Source organism: Fragaria vesca, linkage group LG3 (genome assembly GCF_000184155.1).
Source record: "Fragaria vesca subsp. vesca linkage group LG3, FraVesHawaii_1.0, whole genome shotgun sequence".
NCBI lineage: Eukaryota > Viridiplantae > Streptophyta > Magnoliopsida > Rosales > Rosaceae > Fragaria > Fragaria vesca.
This window is the reverse complement of record NC_020493.1, coordinates 7,133,732-7,151,532: the sequence shown is the minus strand read 5'-3', so window position 1 is coordinate 7,151,532 and position 17,801 is coordinate 7,133,732. Positions and strand designations below refer to the sequence as shown.

At 37.7% G+C, this 17,801-nt stretch overlaps 4 protein-coding genes across 4 annotated transcripts; 3 read left to right on the top strand and 1 right to left on the bottom strand.

The window, feature by feature from the left end:
* The first annotated feature begins 1,405 nt into the window (after positions 1–1,405).
* On the top strand, positions 1,406–2,448 carry LOC101311164 (chaperone protein DnaJ-like). Its single transcript, XM_004293867.1, has 2 exons — positions 1,406–2,123; positions 2,221–2,448. Exons 1-2 carry the CDS (start codon positions 1,680–1,682, stop codon positions 2,236–2,238), a joined length of 462 nt encoding a protein of 153 aa, XP_004293915.1. The 5' UTR covers positions 1,406–1,679; the 3' UTR covers positions 2,239–2,448.
* Positions 2,449–2,877: 429 nt separating this feature from the next.
* Positions 2,878–3,375, top strand: LOC101306216 (chaperone protein dnaJ 15-like). The gene has a single exon (XM_004295517.1). It carries the CDS (start codon positions 2,878–2,880, stop codon positions 3,373–3,375), a length of 498 nt encoding a protein of 165 aa, XP_004295565.1.
* Positions 3,376–3,394: 19 nt separating this feature from the next.
* On the bottom strand, positions 3,395–6,520 carry LOC101305925. The gene is made up of 2 exons (XM_004295516.1): positions 5,602–6,520; positions 3,395–4,243 (listed from the first exon to the last, which is right to left on the bottom strand). The coding sequence occupies exons 1-2, from the start codon at positions 6,518–6,520 to the stop codon at positions 3,696–3,698; spliced, it is 1,467 nt and encodes a 488-aa protein (XP_004295564.1). The 3' UTR covers positions 3,395–3,695.
* A 7,546-nt stretch (positions 6,521–14,066) lies between these two features.
* LOC101305645 (WUSCHEL-related homeobox 9-like) lies at positions 14,067–16,027 on the top strand. Its single transcript, XM_004295515.1, has 3 exons — positions 14,067–14,208; positions 14,315–15,148; positions 15,789–16,027. The coding sequence occupies exons 1-3, from the start codon at positions 14,067–14,069 to the stop codon at positions 16,025–16,027; spliced, it is 1,215 nt and encodes a 404-aa protein (XP_004295563.1).
* Positions 16,028–17,801: the final 1,774 nt, after the last annotated feature.

The following is a 17,801-nucleotide window of genomic DNA, read 5'->3' as shown; positions in this document are numbered from 1 at the left end:
GAGAGAGAGAGGGGAGAGAGAACGAGAGAAACTGAGAAACTGATTTGGGGAAAAAAGGGAGGGGAGGGTAATTTAGGTATAGAAAAAAATAAACGGATGGGTTTAGATCAAAAGGTGGACTTATGTGGGTAAAAAGTTTAAGGTGGATCTATAAGGGAAAAAATGTTGAAAAGAGGACTGTTGTGAAATTTTCTATATAAATAAATACCAATGCTAATTTAAATTTAGGATTAATTTCAGTTTACCCCCCTGAGGTTTGAGGTTGACATCGTTTCACCCCCGTACTTTTAATTTTGAAAATTTACCCCCTAAAGTTTCAAATTTTCATAAATCATGCCTAATTGCTGAAATTTCATCTAATTCAGACGTTAATTTTAACTTCATAACTCACTAAAAGCGCTAAAATAGTCATATAACAACATAAATCGCCTTTTAGGACCCTTTTTTCTAAGATTTCATGCTAGCATTTAACCTCCAAATTGAACGAAATTTTAGCAATTAAGCTTTATTTATGAAAATTGGAAACTTTAGGGGGTAAATTTTCAAAATTAAAAGTATGGGGGATGAAATAATGTCAACCCCAAACCTCAGGGGGGTAAACTGAAATTAATCATTAATTTTATTAGGAAATTATTATTAAATTTATGCATTGGAGATTTAGAGATAGTGGATTAGCAAACAAACGGGTTTGGCTGCTATACATATGTATATAACATGTTTCAAGCCATGAACCGTCCGATCGTTTAGCAATTTAAAATTCAAGACGATCGGACAGTTCACAGCTTGATGCATGTTATACATATGTATAGCAGAAAAGTTCCAAACAAATAGCCTTCAACTGGTGCATTGGACAATAGGGAGGCAATTGCCAATATTAGATGAATAGTGAATTAGTCATTCCAATTTAATTGGCAAATTGGCAATTGCTCTCCATTCATGAGTGCATTTGCTCTTAGTGATATGATGTTTTTGTGTTGGTAATTTGGTATGAGTATTGGGTTTTAGACATTTCGGCCTCGTTTGTTTCATGGAAAGCAAGCATCAGGAAATGAAAGTTGTTCATTTCCTGCATTTGGGAAAGCAAAAAGAAAGGAAACACTTTCCTGAAAGAATGGAAAATGTGGAGGAAAGTGGTTCATTCCAAAATCCAAAAGAATCACTTTCCTTTTTACTTTCCTTGCATTAATTACTCATAATACAATATTTTAATATATTTTTAACAACTTTTCCGATAGATTTCTTTGCCTTATCAAACATCAGAATATAAAATTCATATAAAATTTTATTTCCGTTCTCTTTCTCTTCCCATGAGAAAGATTAATGAACTATTTTCTTTTTCACGAACCAAACGAGGCTTTAAGGTAATTTTGGCATATGAGAAGGCAGAAGAGATTATGCGCCGGCCAGAGGTGCTTTCACTGGTTCGGATAACGAACTTGAACCTCAGGAGCTTGAGGAGCTTTTTTCGTACTCATCTATTAGACCTTAGCCCAAAAGATTAATCATAGACTAAACAAATCTAATCAGCTCCCCTCTGGGTGTTTCTTTTTCTCTAAATATGCCTCTCGGTCTTTTTATATAACACAAGGTTGGAAAAACCTGATCTGCTCCGAGTCCTGCGTACTTCTACTTGTTCTTTCTCCCTGATCCATAACCCTATAACCCTAGAAAGAATCGACATGGTGCTGATAGATCATTATAAGGTTCTTGATTTACCATCGGGCGCTGAAGGTGCTGAGCTTACAGAGCAAGAGATCACAAAGAGATACAAAGCAAAGGCTTTGCTCTTGCATCCAGACAAGAGGCCAGGCTATCCCCTCGCCGGCGCTGAGTTTCAACAGCTCAAGGAGTCCTATGAGGTCCTCAAGGACCCAAAATCCCGGGAAAAGTTCCACGTTAGTTTACGCCTCGATCAGATAACATATGGTGAAGTGTTCGTCTGGGCAACTGGTTTGACATGTTTGGTGGTGGGGGGTTTGGCGGCTGCTGGTGCGGTGTGTGTAGTAAATGGTACCTGTAGCCTTGTTAAGAATGTATGTGTTGGAACTGCGGATTCAATAGGCTCGGCATGCGATTCTGTGATCAAGGTTATCAGATATAAAGAACCAGAAAATAATATTGAGGTGAGAAAGTTAATCATCAGATATCTAAGATCCCAAATTATTTTGTTTTTGTTTTTCATCGGATTTTTTTCTTATTTCTGTTGTTGTAACGTTGTAGGAATGGGAGATGATCTAACAGCAGATATATAACTCGAATGAGGGCAGCAGATGTTTATGGAATGTGAGAGGTAAAGATTTGTGAAGTCAGAGAGGTTTTGTAAGGCACTAGTATTGCGCAGTGTTGGATTTGTTTTGCCTTTAGACATGATCTTAGACAAATCGGTCTTTGGCCAAAGGATTGAACTTTCATTATCTTCAATATAGATTGATCTAATTACTTTTTGTGCATTTTGCTGGTGTATTATTAGTGAATTTGTTATCATTGTTCTTAAATCTTTATTGATTATGATTCATAGGTAGTACCGTAGTAGCTAGTACAAAAACTACAAATATATACTTGAATACAACTATATGCAGCTATGGATATGATATAATGATATATACAAATTGTGTATTTTATATATTATTTTATATAATGATATATACAATCATAATGAATACTTAGGCTTATATATATTATGAATCCATCATGGTTATGATTCCATCTGGCCTTAATATTGAATAAGGCTTTCTTGCTAATGGCCGGAGTCAAATATAGATTTCCTAATTTGGTTATTCCTTATTGTAATAGGCTAGTTCTATTCCTTTTAGATCTTTGGTTAGCTCTCGATATAAAACCAGACTCCTTTGTTTTTAATTCAGAGTTCAACTCAATATGGGGGTTAAAGTAGATCATTATAAGGTTCTAGATTTACCCTCCGGTGAGGAAGGTGCTAAGCTCACACAGAGAGAGATTTTGAAGGCATACAGAGCAAAGGCATTGCTGTTGCATCCAGACAAGAGACCAGACTATCCCGGCGCCAACACCGAGTTTCAACAGCTCAGGTCATCCTATGAGATACTCAAGGACCCGAAATCCCGGGCAGAGTTCGATGCTGCTCTAGAGCTCAACGACAGTCTAGAGCTCGAGAAGGAGTACGATGAACTGAGTCTTGTTACTATGTTGAATCTGGTTGCTGCTCTTTCCATTTTGTATGTGACACAAGTGGGAATTTTGATGGCTAAACGCACCGTGCATGCAGCGGTGTGTGTAGTACATTGGATATGTAGCCCTGTTAGGAATGTGTGTGTGGGAACCGTGGTTTCAATAGGCAGGGTATGCAATTATCTGACCAGTTGTTTACAGAACAGAGAAGCAGAAAGGAAAACGTGAAGATCTTGTTTATGATTTCTGATTCGTAATTTCTAAAATTGTATAAAATGTTCAAAATATGCGTAGTTGCAAACTTTGCTGAGAATGCTGACCGTCACAATTCACAAATATGAAATATCTAATAAAATACATTTGTGCACGCTTTGTTGTTGGCCTACACAAACTATGAAACACTACTCTCTGTTTAGTCTATACACGTGCTTTGACTAAAAGAGAAAGTAGCTTGTCAAAGGAAGAAAAACTAATATCAAGCCTGCAATCCTTTATCCTTCATTGAAAATTAAGAACCTGAAATCGAAACCTCTCTAGGTGATCTGACGCTACATATATGGTGCCTCCACCGTAGTACTTGTTTTCCTCTCAGATTCTGATGTTTCTGGTGCCTCCATGGTTGTGCCAGTACTGTTATTTAAGCAACTGGGTACATTAAAGCTTGGCGCAACTCTTTGTATTGACAACGAAGCAACAAATTCAGCTGGAAAGTTGAGTATGGCCTTGGTACCTCTCATTCGAAAAGCAGCTTGATCATATGCCAAGGCAGCTTCTTCGGCCGTGTTAAACGTGCCTAGCCATACACGTGCACCGTGTCGCGCAGAGTCGCGGATTTCAGCTGCGTATTTACCCCATGGACGACGCCTTACGCCTCTATAGTGCTTCTTTCCGACGTTCTTAACAGGTTTGAGGCCATTTGAAGTCGATTGGTGATTCGGGATTTGGTGTGTTTCAGGCAAGGATGAGCGACTCAGAGCCATGGCTTCGTTTAGAGCTTGGCATATGACCATGTCTTGCGAGTCGTTCTCATTCAATGGAAGCTCGTTCTGGGAAGCTAAAACCATTGCTAGCTGCCTATTCCTCCCCAAGATATGTACTGAGAAAGATATGGAGCTCTAGACCTTGTATTTCACTATGGACTACAATAATATGGGTGCATGATGGGTCAAAGAGAATATGATGAAGACGTTTGGACATTAATTCAAGGAGAATACGAAGACGTTTCTTCCAGTTTAGTCCGCATTAGCCAAAAGTAAAACAATTTGTATTTGTCCAACGTTGTGTATGGAGGAATCGACGAAGACTTCAACTTTCAAATTTTCAAAAGACTTCTTCGCAATGATTTAAGAAGATGGCGTTGGAGTGACCTAACCGAAGACTAGTAATACCTCGCGTGGTTTGAATTTTGATCAATAAGCAGAAGACCTCGTATCTGTTTGATAGCAAAGAGCCAAAGAAACAAAGACCCAGTGTCATGCACATTCAAAAGAGTCTGCGTATTATACTATGTATGTGTTTGCTTATTGAAAGAAGATGTGAAGAGAAAGTTTCTTGTTAACATATTAATGGAATCAAAATCCAGAGTCCAGAAACCGACCTAATTTTATGTAAATGACTAGTATACAAAAGTTTGAATGAATGGAAAGTTAGACATTACCTTATCAATGCTGTACCACCTTACATCCTCATAAGCAACGAGGAGGATGAACATGGCAGCTTGATACCACTCATTAAAGAGAATGTAACTAAAAGAGATGATTAATTTGCTTCCAATTAGATGATACTTTATGGCTTTTCAGTCTTCACTTCACTGATATGCTCTGTATCTGCAAACATACAAAAGATAAATATGTAGCAAAAACAAAAGGAAAAGATAGAAAACGACCTTTGTAGATTATGTAAGAAGCGACACATCACACACAGCTATTTAATCTAATCTTAATCATGTAAACTATGTAGTTTCGATGTAAGCTTCATACCCCCGTCAAATATAGTTCGATAATCTCTTAAACATCCTATTTGATGAGTCTTGAGTAAAACTTGGATGATAAAGAGTACTTGGAAGATCAAAGACAAATGTATATGTAGGACAACCGCATATTAATAGTGTTCGTTTGCAAAAGAATGAAGAAGTACAGACACCCACTGTGTACCATACTATCCAACGATAGAAAATGAGGACTTTCTGAGCTATATAATCTTTCATAATTCATCACTGTATAACAGTTTAAGTACCGACACTGTATATCTGTTATATCCATTGGACTGTAATCTACACAAGTTTAGACGACAATTAGTATCACATCCTCCTCACATTTTAACACTCGATTAGTACTTTTCTCGATCACTCTATAGCTATCACGTACCGTTGTGCAGTAGAACACAGTAACGTTATATCTAAAATAATACCATGCCAAATGCAGTGTAGAAACACAAAGACAGAGAGGGCTTTACCTTGAAAATTATCGCAATTCTGGCAATTAGTATTCCACTGATGCTGTGCTGGAAAGTTTTGCTGGTTTTGATCTTGCTGCCTCATCGCTTGTCTTGGCACTTGAATAGGGTTATGCTGGTCATAAGGTGAAAATCTTTGATTCGTACTTCTCCTATGGCCACTAAGAATAGGGCCAACTTGGGGCACCATTGCGCCAATTTCTCTTTTTTGTACCTGCCCAGTATGAGGGTCATAGACTACAAGCCCATTACAGGTTCTTGCACAATCTGTCATTATTCCTCCAGCTCCAGTTCCTCTCCCTCTTCCTTGAGCTTGTATAGGCCTATAGTTATGATTGACATTACTTCCTTGAAATGTTGGGTACTGATGAAAAAAGTTGAATGACTCCATGCCGCTCCTCCTTTGGTCTTGAAACCCTCTCACTTGGGACAAAGGCGTTGGGTAAGTAGTAGAAGCAACAGAAACACAATCTGCTAGAGCCTTTCTGCTTTCAGTGTCTTGCCCTTGTAGTAGAGAAGTAAAACTAGAGGTACACCCATGATGTAACCCTAAAGTTTGATCAGGATAACCATAATTCAAACCCCTTCCATAAATGGGTACTCCTCCTCCTTCGAATTCGACTTCGCCTTTGGTACTTCCTTGGTCTACAACCCCCACCGGTTCCTGTTGCGGCCGGTTCGATTTCAATAGGCTTTTGAGATATACACACTCCTCTTCTAAAGCCTTGTACCTGCCTCGAGGGCCGGCAATAGGATCCTGCTTCCACATATAGGCTTCCCATACGAAAGAAGCTACAGCCTGAGTCCTGTGATTTTGGTCCTCTAGTTGCTTAAGCAACTTCGACATGTTGCTCACGCCGAAAAGTTTGTGCACAGCTTTAAACTCTTCTTCCTTATCCGCCGTGAAGTAAGGGGCCATAACACAGTCCTCTTCGCACCTTTTTCTCTGGTGCCGACACGCAGCGCAGGCATGGCGGCCGCCGCTAGGTTCCCCTGTATTATTGCTACCAATCGACATTAGGGTTTTCAGGGTTTTTATACAAACTAGGGTTTCGAGCAGTTTGGAATTAATGAACAAGGAAAGAAAAGAAAAGAAAAAAATGGAACTGGAAGCTATTGAGGCAAAATAAACGACTACTGCATGCTTGTAGAGAAACACGGCGATGGATCGATCGATGGAGCGAGTATATAGGGAGGACGATGGATGAAGACGGATGAGAAGAATGATCGAGTTAAAGAAGGCAGTAGTAGTAAAATTAGGGTTAGGAATTCTGGATGTTCTATACTTCCTACTTTGAGAAAAATAAATAAAAATCTGATTAATAAACAGTAATTATAACTAATCAATTTTTATTGGATATTTGTGATCTGTTTCGTGTCAATCGTGTCCAGTGATTCCCGGTAATCTTTTCTTCTGATATCAAACATAATCGTAGTCGTTGACCTACAAAAATACTGATCCGATCCCTTGATCGATCAGGATAACATTTCCTTGTAGAATACTCCAATCCTCTATTGCCCCAAGTGGTTTATTGAACTACGGCGTAACACGTGGCAGCATTTTACACAGTGATAGGATATCACATCACCGTTTTCATGAAGAAACGTAAGTAGTGTTTTTTTATTTATGAAAAACTAAAATAAATAAGCAGTGTTTGGTGCTTATTTGTAAAAATAAAAATGTCAAACTTGAATGTTTGAACCCATGCGACGGTGGTCAACAAAATTAAAAGCAAGATGTATTCCATAAGTCGAAGCTTCTGACCTTTCTAATGAGTAATCTTCTTGTTGATGATCATAAACGTCTAAACCTTAGCTTGTTGTGTTGAAACCATTGCTAGCCATTGACATACGCACATGTTCAAAGCATAGAATTGCATAGAATTTCAGAAAATACTCTGTTAAAATTTATGTGTATTTACATATCGTGCATACAAGAATGCTGTAAATTGTTATCGGAATTTATATAAACACACATTTTAGATTCTCACTCTGTTTCTCGCTCGATCTTTGCCATCCCAAACATAAAACATATATTTTAACTACAATATGCATAGTTAACAAGTAGGTCAATGCAAAACTAAACATATTAGGCACGTAGGTACTTAACTTCAATTTCCCAGGAGGATGTAACCATGATTCCCGGATTATAATAAAACTGAATGATAAAATACTTAAGAGATGATAATTGGTCGGCCTAGCTAATCGAGTGAGAATGTCCGCTTTCAGATAGAGCCATATCTAGTAAGATTAAGGATGTTGAATGGAATGTGCTAAACCTTACAGTAATAATATCTTCATATATCTGCTTCAGACGATGTTATTATGTTAAATCAAGAACTAATTAAAATAGTATTACAAAAACATAACATAGTTAATTGATCACGATTCACAGCTAGAATATAAAAGCAAATTGTGTGTATTATACTATAGTTGAAGATAAAATAAGATTTTGTCATTCTAGCTATATCTATATTCAGAAACTTTATGACAAGATATATCGATCAAACTGAACAGTACTTGTGAGTTGTGACTGATAAAAACCAATTGAGAAACTAGCTAGTTAACATTGACTAATAACCTCTCCCTTTTGAGTTTTGAGGGTCCAATTAAAACTTAATTTTAGAGGGTCATCATCATCCATTAGGGTTAGAGTTATAACATCTCGATCTATGTTCTACATCTATAAGCAAAACAACTGCACATTGTTGTCATTTTCGATTGGCGCCAACACTACCTGCTTTAAGACCAATTATGAACCTTGCACATCGATCAACATTCGAATTCAAAGGCATTTTCACTCTCGATCACTCACTCTTTCACCTCCATATTTTCTGTGCCAAACAAGTATTTTTAAACCATGTTTTGGTCTTCCAAATAGAAACCGAATTCTATTCTATATTTTGGGGATGCATGTGCATACCAACTGAAAGCATTCAATCTTATGCATGTTGTGTATTTACTTCAAGCACGTTAGCATTTAGTGATGGCTGTTGGCGCAATTTTTGCTAAGATAGACACACATACCCAATTTCATGTTGCACATATTAGACTAATACCCCCTTCCAGTTATTATAATCATCTGCATCTTCCACACCTAAACTATTGGACTCACTCAGATCCTTGGCCTAGCTTCCAAGTATATGCTGCCAGAGATCACTAAATGGCATGTTTCACGCAACTTTTGCAAGTATTAAAGGGCGATTTGTCCATAGTATACTTGACCAAAATATACAAGTGTTTATGAGTTGCCGAGAAACACTTTCTAGTATTTTGCGATGATGATGATGATGGAAGCCCACCAAGTTTTCAGAATCCAACATAATTTTATGCATTTATAGAGAAAACTTGTGTTGGGAGCTCATATTTAACCTTCATGCGCTTAAGCAACCTAAAAGTCCCAAATAAATGAAGGTTTATTGATATGCAACGTACCCCTTAACATTGTAATGGGTTAAGGTTTAGCCGTTTAGGCCAGGTACACGACTATACATGTTATATATGATCAAATTAAACACTCTGGAACTTAAGCTTGTACTGATTCAAAGTAATGGACATATATATATATATACAGGGTCGAGTTATTACTGTAGCAAACTTTGGTGCAGACAAATTGGTGGGGAAAGAGAAGAAGCAATGTGATTGAAAAGGGAAAAAGACACTGAAAGCAGATCGAAGACATAATGAGAGGAATGGGGGTTATGGTACACAGAGGATTCTCTTCAAAAATGCAGAGACGCATGTTCGCATCAGAGACTGATCAAATTTAGACCTAATAAGCAACACCAAGCCAAAGTGAATAAGTGATCGATTCTCTGATCTTTAAAGAAGTGAGAATCACTTTAACTGGTAGTACTCCTATGGGTCGACTTCAGTTGCTATAAATATGTGATGGCTTCTCTTTTCGAAGTTTCTGCATAATTTTCTGTCTGTCTGCTCTCAAAACTCTCATATGCATTCGTCACACACGATCACATAGGCCGTGGTCCCTTTCTGATATATGATCGATAATTGTGTGATGATCTAAAGAGAGATGAAATAAATACGTATGGAGCATGCGGAATGAATTGAGTGCATGGTTTTGATTTGTATTGTTAGGTATAGAAATTGGCATGATATGTGTTTCTTACTTTGGTACCTAATAGTTTTGAACACATTCTTGCACCAAACCCTGGTTTTCAATGATGAAGCTAGCCTTCAAATATTTGAAGGTTTTTGTTGAAAATGTACGTAGCTACACATCATGCAACTTGTAAATGCTTCTACTTGATAAGTTTGAAACTGACCACAATGATACTAGGACAAAACGATATTCTCACTATCGAATTAAATCTCAAAAGTTAAGATCACTTGACTACTTGAGTAAAACTTATTGAGTCTCAGTTTTTAAAACAAAATTGAAGTCCCATGTTTTATCTTGTTACGCAACAAATTTTTAATTGCACTACTCATCATGTAGCATCCAGATTTCATTTGTTAATCTAGAGCATTCAACCAAAATTATTTGGCTTCATATCTATACGAAGTTAGAAACATTACCTACATATATATGTATTTTAAAGAGAAAGAAAGGAGTGAAGCAATGTGGTTCTTCAAATTTCAATAATTAATGTCTAAACCCTCATGCTAAATTCTAAGAGAAATATATGTTAAATATCAATAGCTCATTGCTAATGAAAAGGGGGAGTTGTTCCATAGCCGTTATATGCATGGTATATATGAGAGTCTATCTCTCAGGCAGTGTGAATTTGAGACTCATGAAAAGTGTAAACAAAGACATGGAGATGATCACAAAATGATAGCTAGTTAGGTTACAAGGGCACGTTCCTTTTTAATTCATAAAATTCCAAGCTAGCTAGACCATAAATTCTACGAGAGAGGAAGAGCAACGAGACCGAATTCCAGCTAGAGCTAGTTGCGGAAATACAGATAGGTTAATTGATGGAGATCATTGGATGGGTGGATTTGAATAATCCACAATGTGTTTTATCTTGATGAAGTGGGATATGATCTAGCTTTGCATGTCGGAATCGAACCGACATGCTTAGACCAAACCTTTACACCCTTTCTCTGAATAGCAAATTCTTTTTTCTTAGGTCAAACCCTGTACATAGGAAGTTGGACACACACATACTAACACATAGACTGCTGCTTTCATCATCTCCCTTCAAACCGCATGTGAAACTTTGCTGCATATCTGTATGTATCTGTTTTAAAACACCAAATACTCCCAGCTTTCCTGTCTATATCGGCAAACTTCGCCAGTCTGTGTGTGTCTGTATATCTATATACTTGCATATGTATTCTTTTTATATCTATCTCTTTCACGAGCACTATATTATGACAGAAGCTCAAAACTAATAATTTTTAAGTTACTTCTAACAAATATATATATTTCCGTGATTTAATTGTCAAATAATATGATATCATTAAATATTCTCGGTGATAGTGGAGGTCCCAAATATAAATTTTCACTCAACTAATATCTCAAAAATAAGGATATATATGGTTTTGGTTATGAAACTGAGCAATAACTAATAAGATTGCTTCGAAATTGTAATATAATTGGCCTTTAACTGGTTTAGTGGAGACCCTTTCTAAATTGATCATTTGGTAGCATATAGAACTGAGCTGAACAACTGAACATGCATCTAAGCAGCAAAACTATATTGTAAAAATGGATCATCTAAAATATACAAAATCAAGAGAAGATTTTCTTTCACATATATGAAAAGCATTCATCAACCTTAATATATAGCTAGGCACCCCATCAAATTAAAAATAAAATTCCTCATTATATATGCATTGACAAAATTTTAACCGACAGTGTACCAATGTCATCACAACCATATATAACTGCCAGCTTCTTGATTTTCAGAGTTTCTGAATATACAAAAGCAAAACAGCTCCAATCCAATTCAGTGCAACCAGTTTTGGATTGAGTTAGTTTATCCGTGAGGAAATAACATTTCTCTGTTTCCCTTTTTTGCATGAAGTAGAAAGAAACAAATGGCAGAGACGATCACAATGCATTAAATCGATCGCTAGGGTAGTTAAATAGGCTCTCATCCTCATGATATCGGTTTCTCTAGGAATTTCAAACTCATGAAATTAAGTGTAATACTGTGTATTATTTCTTCTACACTACATTTTCAACACCTGAGCCAAGGACTAGATCTAGAGGCAATTATCCATTGGCTGCCTAAGTTGTGGTCAACATATACGCATCAAAGATAAGATTAACCAAGCTTAATTGGGTTGAAAAAATGGGTCAACAAGCACTTAACTATTCAAGTAAATTCTAGATAACTAAAATTTGGTCTAAATGACCATAAGTTTAAGTTTGACATTACAAACACGCATGCCACACTACAATCAACTAGTGGTAATAATGTTCGAGATAAATTCTATGGCGATCGAATTACATATGTTCACCGCCAATTAAGAAGCATTTTACACAGGTACTTGCATATGCACATATGTCTATGTACTATATATGATATATAAAGTAGTGTTCATATAGTCAATGACTGACCAAGAGATTCATAGTCAGTCGATCACCATTAGATTTACATCCAATGATTGAAAACAAAAACAACTATACTTAAAAATAATTATTTCCACTATTAGATTTAAATCTAATGGTGACTTACTAGGCTACCGATCAACCAAACTAGTCATTAATTTAGTTAGCTGTTCCGAAGTGTAGGATAAATTAAATTGTCAATTTGAATCGTTCTCAATCTTCCATGAAATCAGAGTACCCTCATGAATCTAAACCATAATGTTTATAACGTACTTTAAGTACATACCTGATCAATGTGCATGCGCTAATGAGTTCGTAATCCAATTTTAAAATCCACGAGTTCTTTTCCTCACAAGCTATACGTTACGTTTTGCGTATGTACATGTATGTACATTAAATTTAAAGATGACGTATCCAAATAAAAGACACAAATTTGGTAATGTAAGCGTAATAGGACATGTTAACTAGTTAAGGTTATAATTTGCTGGTATAAGTTATGTATCCGTATTCCAATGCTCTAGTTAATGGTGTCGAGTAAAATTTGACATACATTGAAAGACAATACTATGATACTACTCGTGCATACTCCGATCCCTAGCTTATGATTACTTATTCTAGCTAGGCGACCACACCAGAAAAACGATCGTTGAGGAAGTTCTCTGCACTACTGATATCACTGATCGATAAGTCTACTGACCCATCAAGCTAAACAGCTACATATCTAGGGCTACTATACATAAATATATAACCAGGAAGAAGCTGCCTGCTTAATTAGCAGGATGAAACTAATTATAAGCTCAATAGTACGTCATGTCAAAGCACCAGTATATCCCCCTACATCCTCCAGCTTTTTTCCTTAACTATCTGCCATTGCCATACTAGCTACTAAGTACTGTGTAAGTTGGCGTGCAAGCTTTGCACCCAACCGTCATGTCGTTCATTTCACCTCAAGATATATGAGATTATCATACTTCATTTCGTGTTCTTAATTGACCTAGACGATCGCCCGGAGAAGATTTTTGCATTTCGAAAAACAAGTAATTGCCCTCGAGTCAATCCAAAATTCCAATTACTATGCCCCCCTTCCTCTCTGCAACATATATTGACTTTGAAATACCACCACCGCCTATTGCCCCTATTTATTCCTTCGCAACAACCTCTTCCCTCTTCCATTAGAATAATCCCAAACACAAACCCCTTCCTCACCACTCCATTAACACTCTCTCTGCAAATCAAATAGAGAAAGAAGGAGACAAACTGATCAGAACAATCCTAACTTTTCTCTATTTTTCTCTTCCACACCCGGCCTTTGATTTCTGGCTTTGCATTTAGGGCTTGCTCTGCCATCTCTGGTGAAGATCCTAATTACGCACCCAACAGGTACTCCTTTCTTTGTTCCCTTTGCTTCTCCTCCGGCGCTCTCTTAGCTCTGTTCAGAGTGTACTTGTAAAATTTTGAGTATACAACAAGCATTAAAACCAAAGTTTAAGGAAGGGATGGGCCGGAGAGTACTATTATACAGTACTAGTACTACTAACCTAGCTCTATCTCTCTCTCTTTTTCCCTTTTTTTATTTCCATTTCCTTTCTTGTTTATCTTTCTCACAGGCGATTCCTGTTGTGGGTTCTATCCTTTTTATTCATAGATAGAATTAAGTTAACTAGTTTTATACTAATATATATTAATTTCTCCTCCAGTCTCTTCCTATTTTTATATTTTCTTGGGGAGATGGGAAGGAGTAAGTACAATTAATTTATGAAATTTAAAATGAATGATACAGGAGTTGGTGATGAGACTCTTCCTATATAAGAAGTGATGTTAGATTGGCCTAGAAGATCCAGAGCCAGAAACAAAACTAGATAGTTCCAGAGCCAGAAACAAAGCTAGATAGTGCAGCAGCCAAAGAGTTTTAGTTCTAAGTTCTTCTTCATCATCCATCATGGCTTCATCAAACAGACACTGGCCTAGCATGTTCAAATCCAAGCCCACCCACCATCAATGGCAGCATGACGCCACTCTCGTTCCAAACGGTTCATGCCACAGACCCCCGTACGGAACCACAACCGCTACGACATCATCAGGTTATTAACTCGATCAATTAGCTAGCTTCTCAATTTAACCGTCGTCATTGACTACTCAGAGTTTATTAATTTTTGTATTTAATGAATGAAGTTTAACCGTGTGCAGGGCTCGAAGATCAAAGGACTCCGGAGCCAAAGCCGAGGTGGAACCCTCGGCCGGAGCAGATTCGGATTCTGGAAGCTATTTTCAACTCCGGGATGGTGAACCCTCCGAGGGATGAGATAAGGAAGATCAGGGCTCAGCTCCAAGAGTACGGTCAAGTCGGTGACGCCAATGTCTTCTACTGGTTTCAGAACAGAAAATCGAGGTCCAAACACAAGCTTCGCCTGCAGCACATTAACTCAAAGCAACAGCAACAATCCCATAAAGCATCCCTCACTGCTGGCCCTTCATCTTCTTCTTCATCTTCGGAAAGATCATCTCCCAACAAACAACAGCAGCAGCAGTCAAACAAGACCTCCTTCTCTATGGGATTCTCCTCACCACCACATGTTGTTACAACTCATGATGTTTGCAACATTAACTCTCCGACCGCTTCGGTCAATCAGACATCCTTTTTCCATGCTCTTCCAAACCCTGAGGTCTTGCATCCCGAACCGGCCTACTTCTTTCCGGTGAACAGCCCTGCAGCTTCTACCAACGGGCCGGTAGCAAGTGCTAATTTCAGTACTACGCAAGGGTTTTACTTCTCTGAGCTCGCGAATGTGGTGCATGTGAATAACAGTGCCGATCTTCATACTGGTCTCTTGCTGAGTGAGATTATGAACAACAATGGGATGGCCCCAAGGAAAAATGATCGAGATCAAGAGATGAATAAGGGCATGAAGATGGCGGACCAACAGCAACTACAGCTCAATTACAATAGCACTGTCACCACTTCTCCAACAACTACTGGTGGCGTTAACGTTGCGGTTCCATCCCCCATAACTCACTTTCAAGGTAATTTGAGAAAGTAGCTTACTTAATTTCATATTTCAGTGACTTCAATTTACAGTTCTAATCAACCCTAGACTATATGATGAACAAGTTCTAATTAAATTGATTAGTTATTGAATTTTGATTATTTGTTTTGCTTTTATCCGCACTTATACAGATACAAAAGCAACCTTTAAGCATATACTATTACATCTAGGTATTATTCAGTCTGATTAGACAAAACAAGTTTCCACAATTCAAAGATCAAATGGGTCATGCTTTGTATCTGCAAAAGATCGATATAGCACAGGGGTCTATAATTGTAAAGTGGGATACAGGCTAGCTTATAATTTTGAGTAATGATTTCCAATATGTCAAAGAGGGTTTCATTCATGAGAAATCCCCTTAATATTATCAATCACTAGTGTATGAAATTAGGCAAGCATGCGTGTGTGTGTGTGTTTTTTTTTTTTTTTTTCTACTGAGCTAGCTAGCTAGTTTAGATAGGTTCTGATGTGATCATTATCATCATCGATCTGTTTAATTAGATGGACGTGTGCATGGGTTCGATTGATTGGTGAGGCACTTCAGAGTTCAGACCCGTATATGAAATTGATGATGATGAGAAGTGACTGACTGTGTAGTACTACTGTAATATATGTAGGTATTGGTGAAGCTGGTGCTGCAATAATGGGAGCTGGAGGTGCGGCGAGATCAATGGTGTTCATAAACGACGTCGCGTTTGAGGTGGCTGCGGGACCCTTCAACGTTCGCGAGGCTTTCGGAGACGATGCCGTCCTCATTCACTCTTCTGGTCACCCTGTTCTCACCAACGAGTGGGGAGTTACCCTTCACTCTCTTCACCACGGCGCATTTTATTACCTCGTGCGCATCTTCTTTTAACCCTTGTTTCTCCTTTTTACGGTTTTACCTGTTTCCTGGTGAAAATCACATTGCTTTGATTTGCTAAATTATGCTGTCTTATTGATGTGTGTTCTCATTGGAAATTGTTGTTTTCCAGATTTAGGAGATGGATCAGAGGAAGCTGGCTTAGCTAGGGTTTCTGCGCCGCATGTCTTGTTTCTGTCTTTGAATTTCTCAGCAGCTTGCTAGGGTTTAACAATATTAATAGGTTTTCAAGTGTAATGGGTCAATTATAGACCAATTAGTTTCAAAAGTTTGCACTTCTGGCATGGACTTCTTATTATTTATGTCCTATTTGATGATCTTTTTCTTTGTGAAAGCATTACTTACATAACCTTTGGGATGTTCATGCCATAGATCGATTCGCTAGTAGAGAGATGTGAAAGTGAAACTAAATCGAATCGATCCAGATGGCTGATATCATCAATCTCATAGTTTCCTGCTGATTCTCGATCGATTACATTTCTTAGGGTTGAAGGTTCTAGCTATTTTAAAGGTTTTCTTTCAACATCTTCAATTCCACCCAACGCCTGCATCGACCTGCCACGTTTATGCCACACACAACTCTTCATTCTGTAGCAAGCTATACACTCCCCTAAAAGGTTGAAATATTTATGGTCGTAGCCTTGATAAACACACAATATATTGGCATAAAAGAAAACTGTGTTCAGCTACATATTCATATATATAACCGCTGCATAAAATACTAGCCTAGTTTGAATTTGAACGTCGACTTTTCCTACGTGGTAGTAGATCAAACTTCCACCTCCGATCCAAGAATATATTGCATGTTAGGCAAAGCCTCTGTCTGCATAAACCATCGCAAAACTGATAAAGTGGTCGGCAGCCTCATCACTGATAACTGTGACATATATGGTTTAACGATTAACACATTGGTAAATTATACACATTCACACTGCCTACATACACAGATATCGATCACATATTATTACCCCAATCGATACCATGCTTTAATTTCCCGATAGGCATGGTGTTTAACCAAAGGGCTTGAAATTATGTATTGCTCTAGTATTCCCTGCGAATCTCGACATGAGGCAAATGCTATATCCCCATGTCACCCTCAAATGGATAATAGTGTGCGCCTCATAGTCATGTTGCACCATACTAAATGATGATTCTTCTTCTAAAGAAATAGTGTACTAGTACTGTTGATGCCACAGATTTAAACATAGATTTAGAACCTATGTATGCTCTTGTGTGTTACTGCAATTTGCCAAATTCCAAAGGTGTTATTTAGTCCATATATCTGCAAGTTCAGCATGAATTAGGGCTTTTTTCCAATCGATTGGATTGGACGATGGAGTATTAATGGACCCACACTCATATATATGGGATCTGATTTGATAGATAGAAGCTGATGGATCGAGAGCTGGGTGTGCTTCATGATCTGTGTATATAGACCAGTTCAGTTCAACTCGAACCCTTATATCTGAAACGGAAAGGTACAAATGTTTGACTAACACCCAACAGTGCAAACTCCATCAATCACTGTTAATATATAGGGCCAGGAATGAGGAGTGGTTAATGTTAAATCGCGTGGTGCAGATTTTTAACGTGCAACCTGGTGCGAACAGTTACAGTGTCTATTTGATATGATTGACATCATCGATCAAATAAGAACCTAACCAGCTGGTTATATCTAGTTGGATTGTCTCCAATCCGATGGAAAGTCCTTGTTACATTTGCATGAAGTAATATAGCACATACAGTCAAGCATGGTCCAAAGATGATA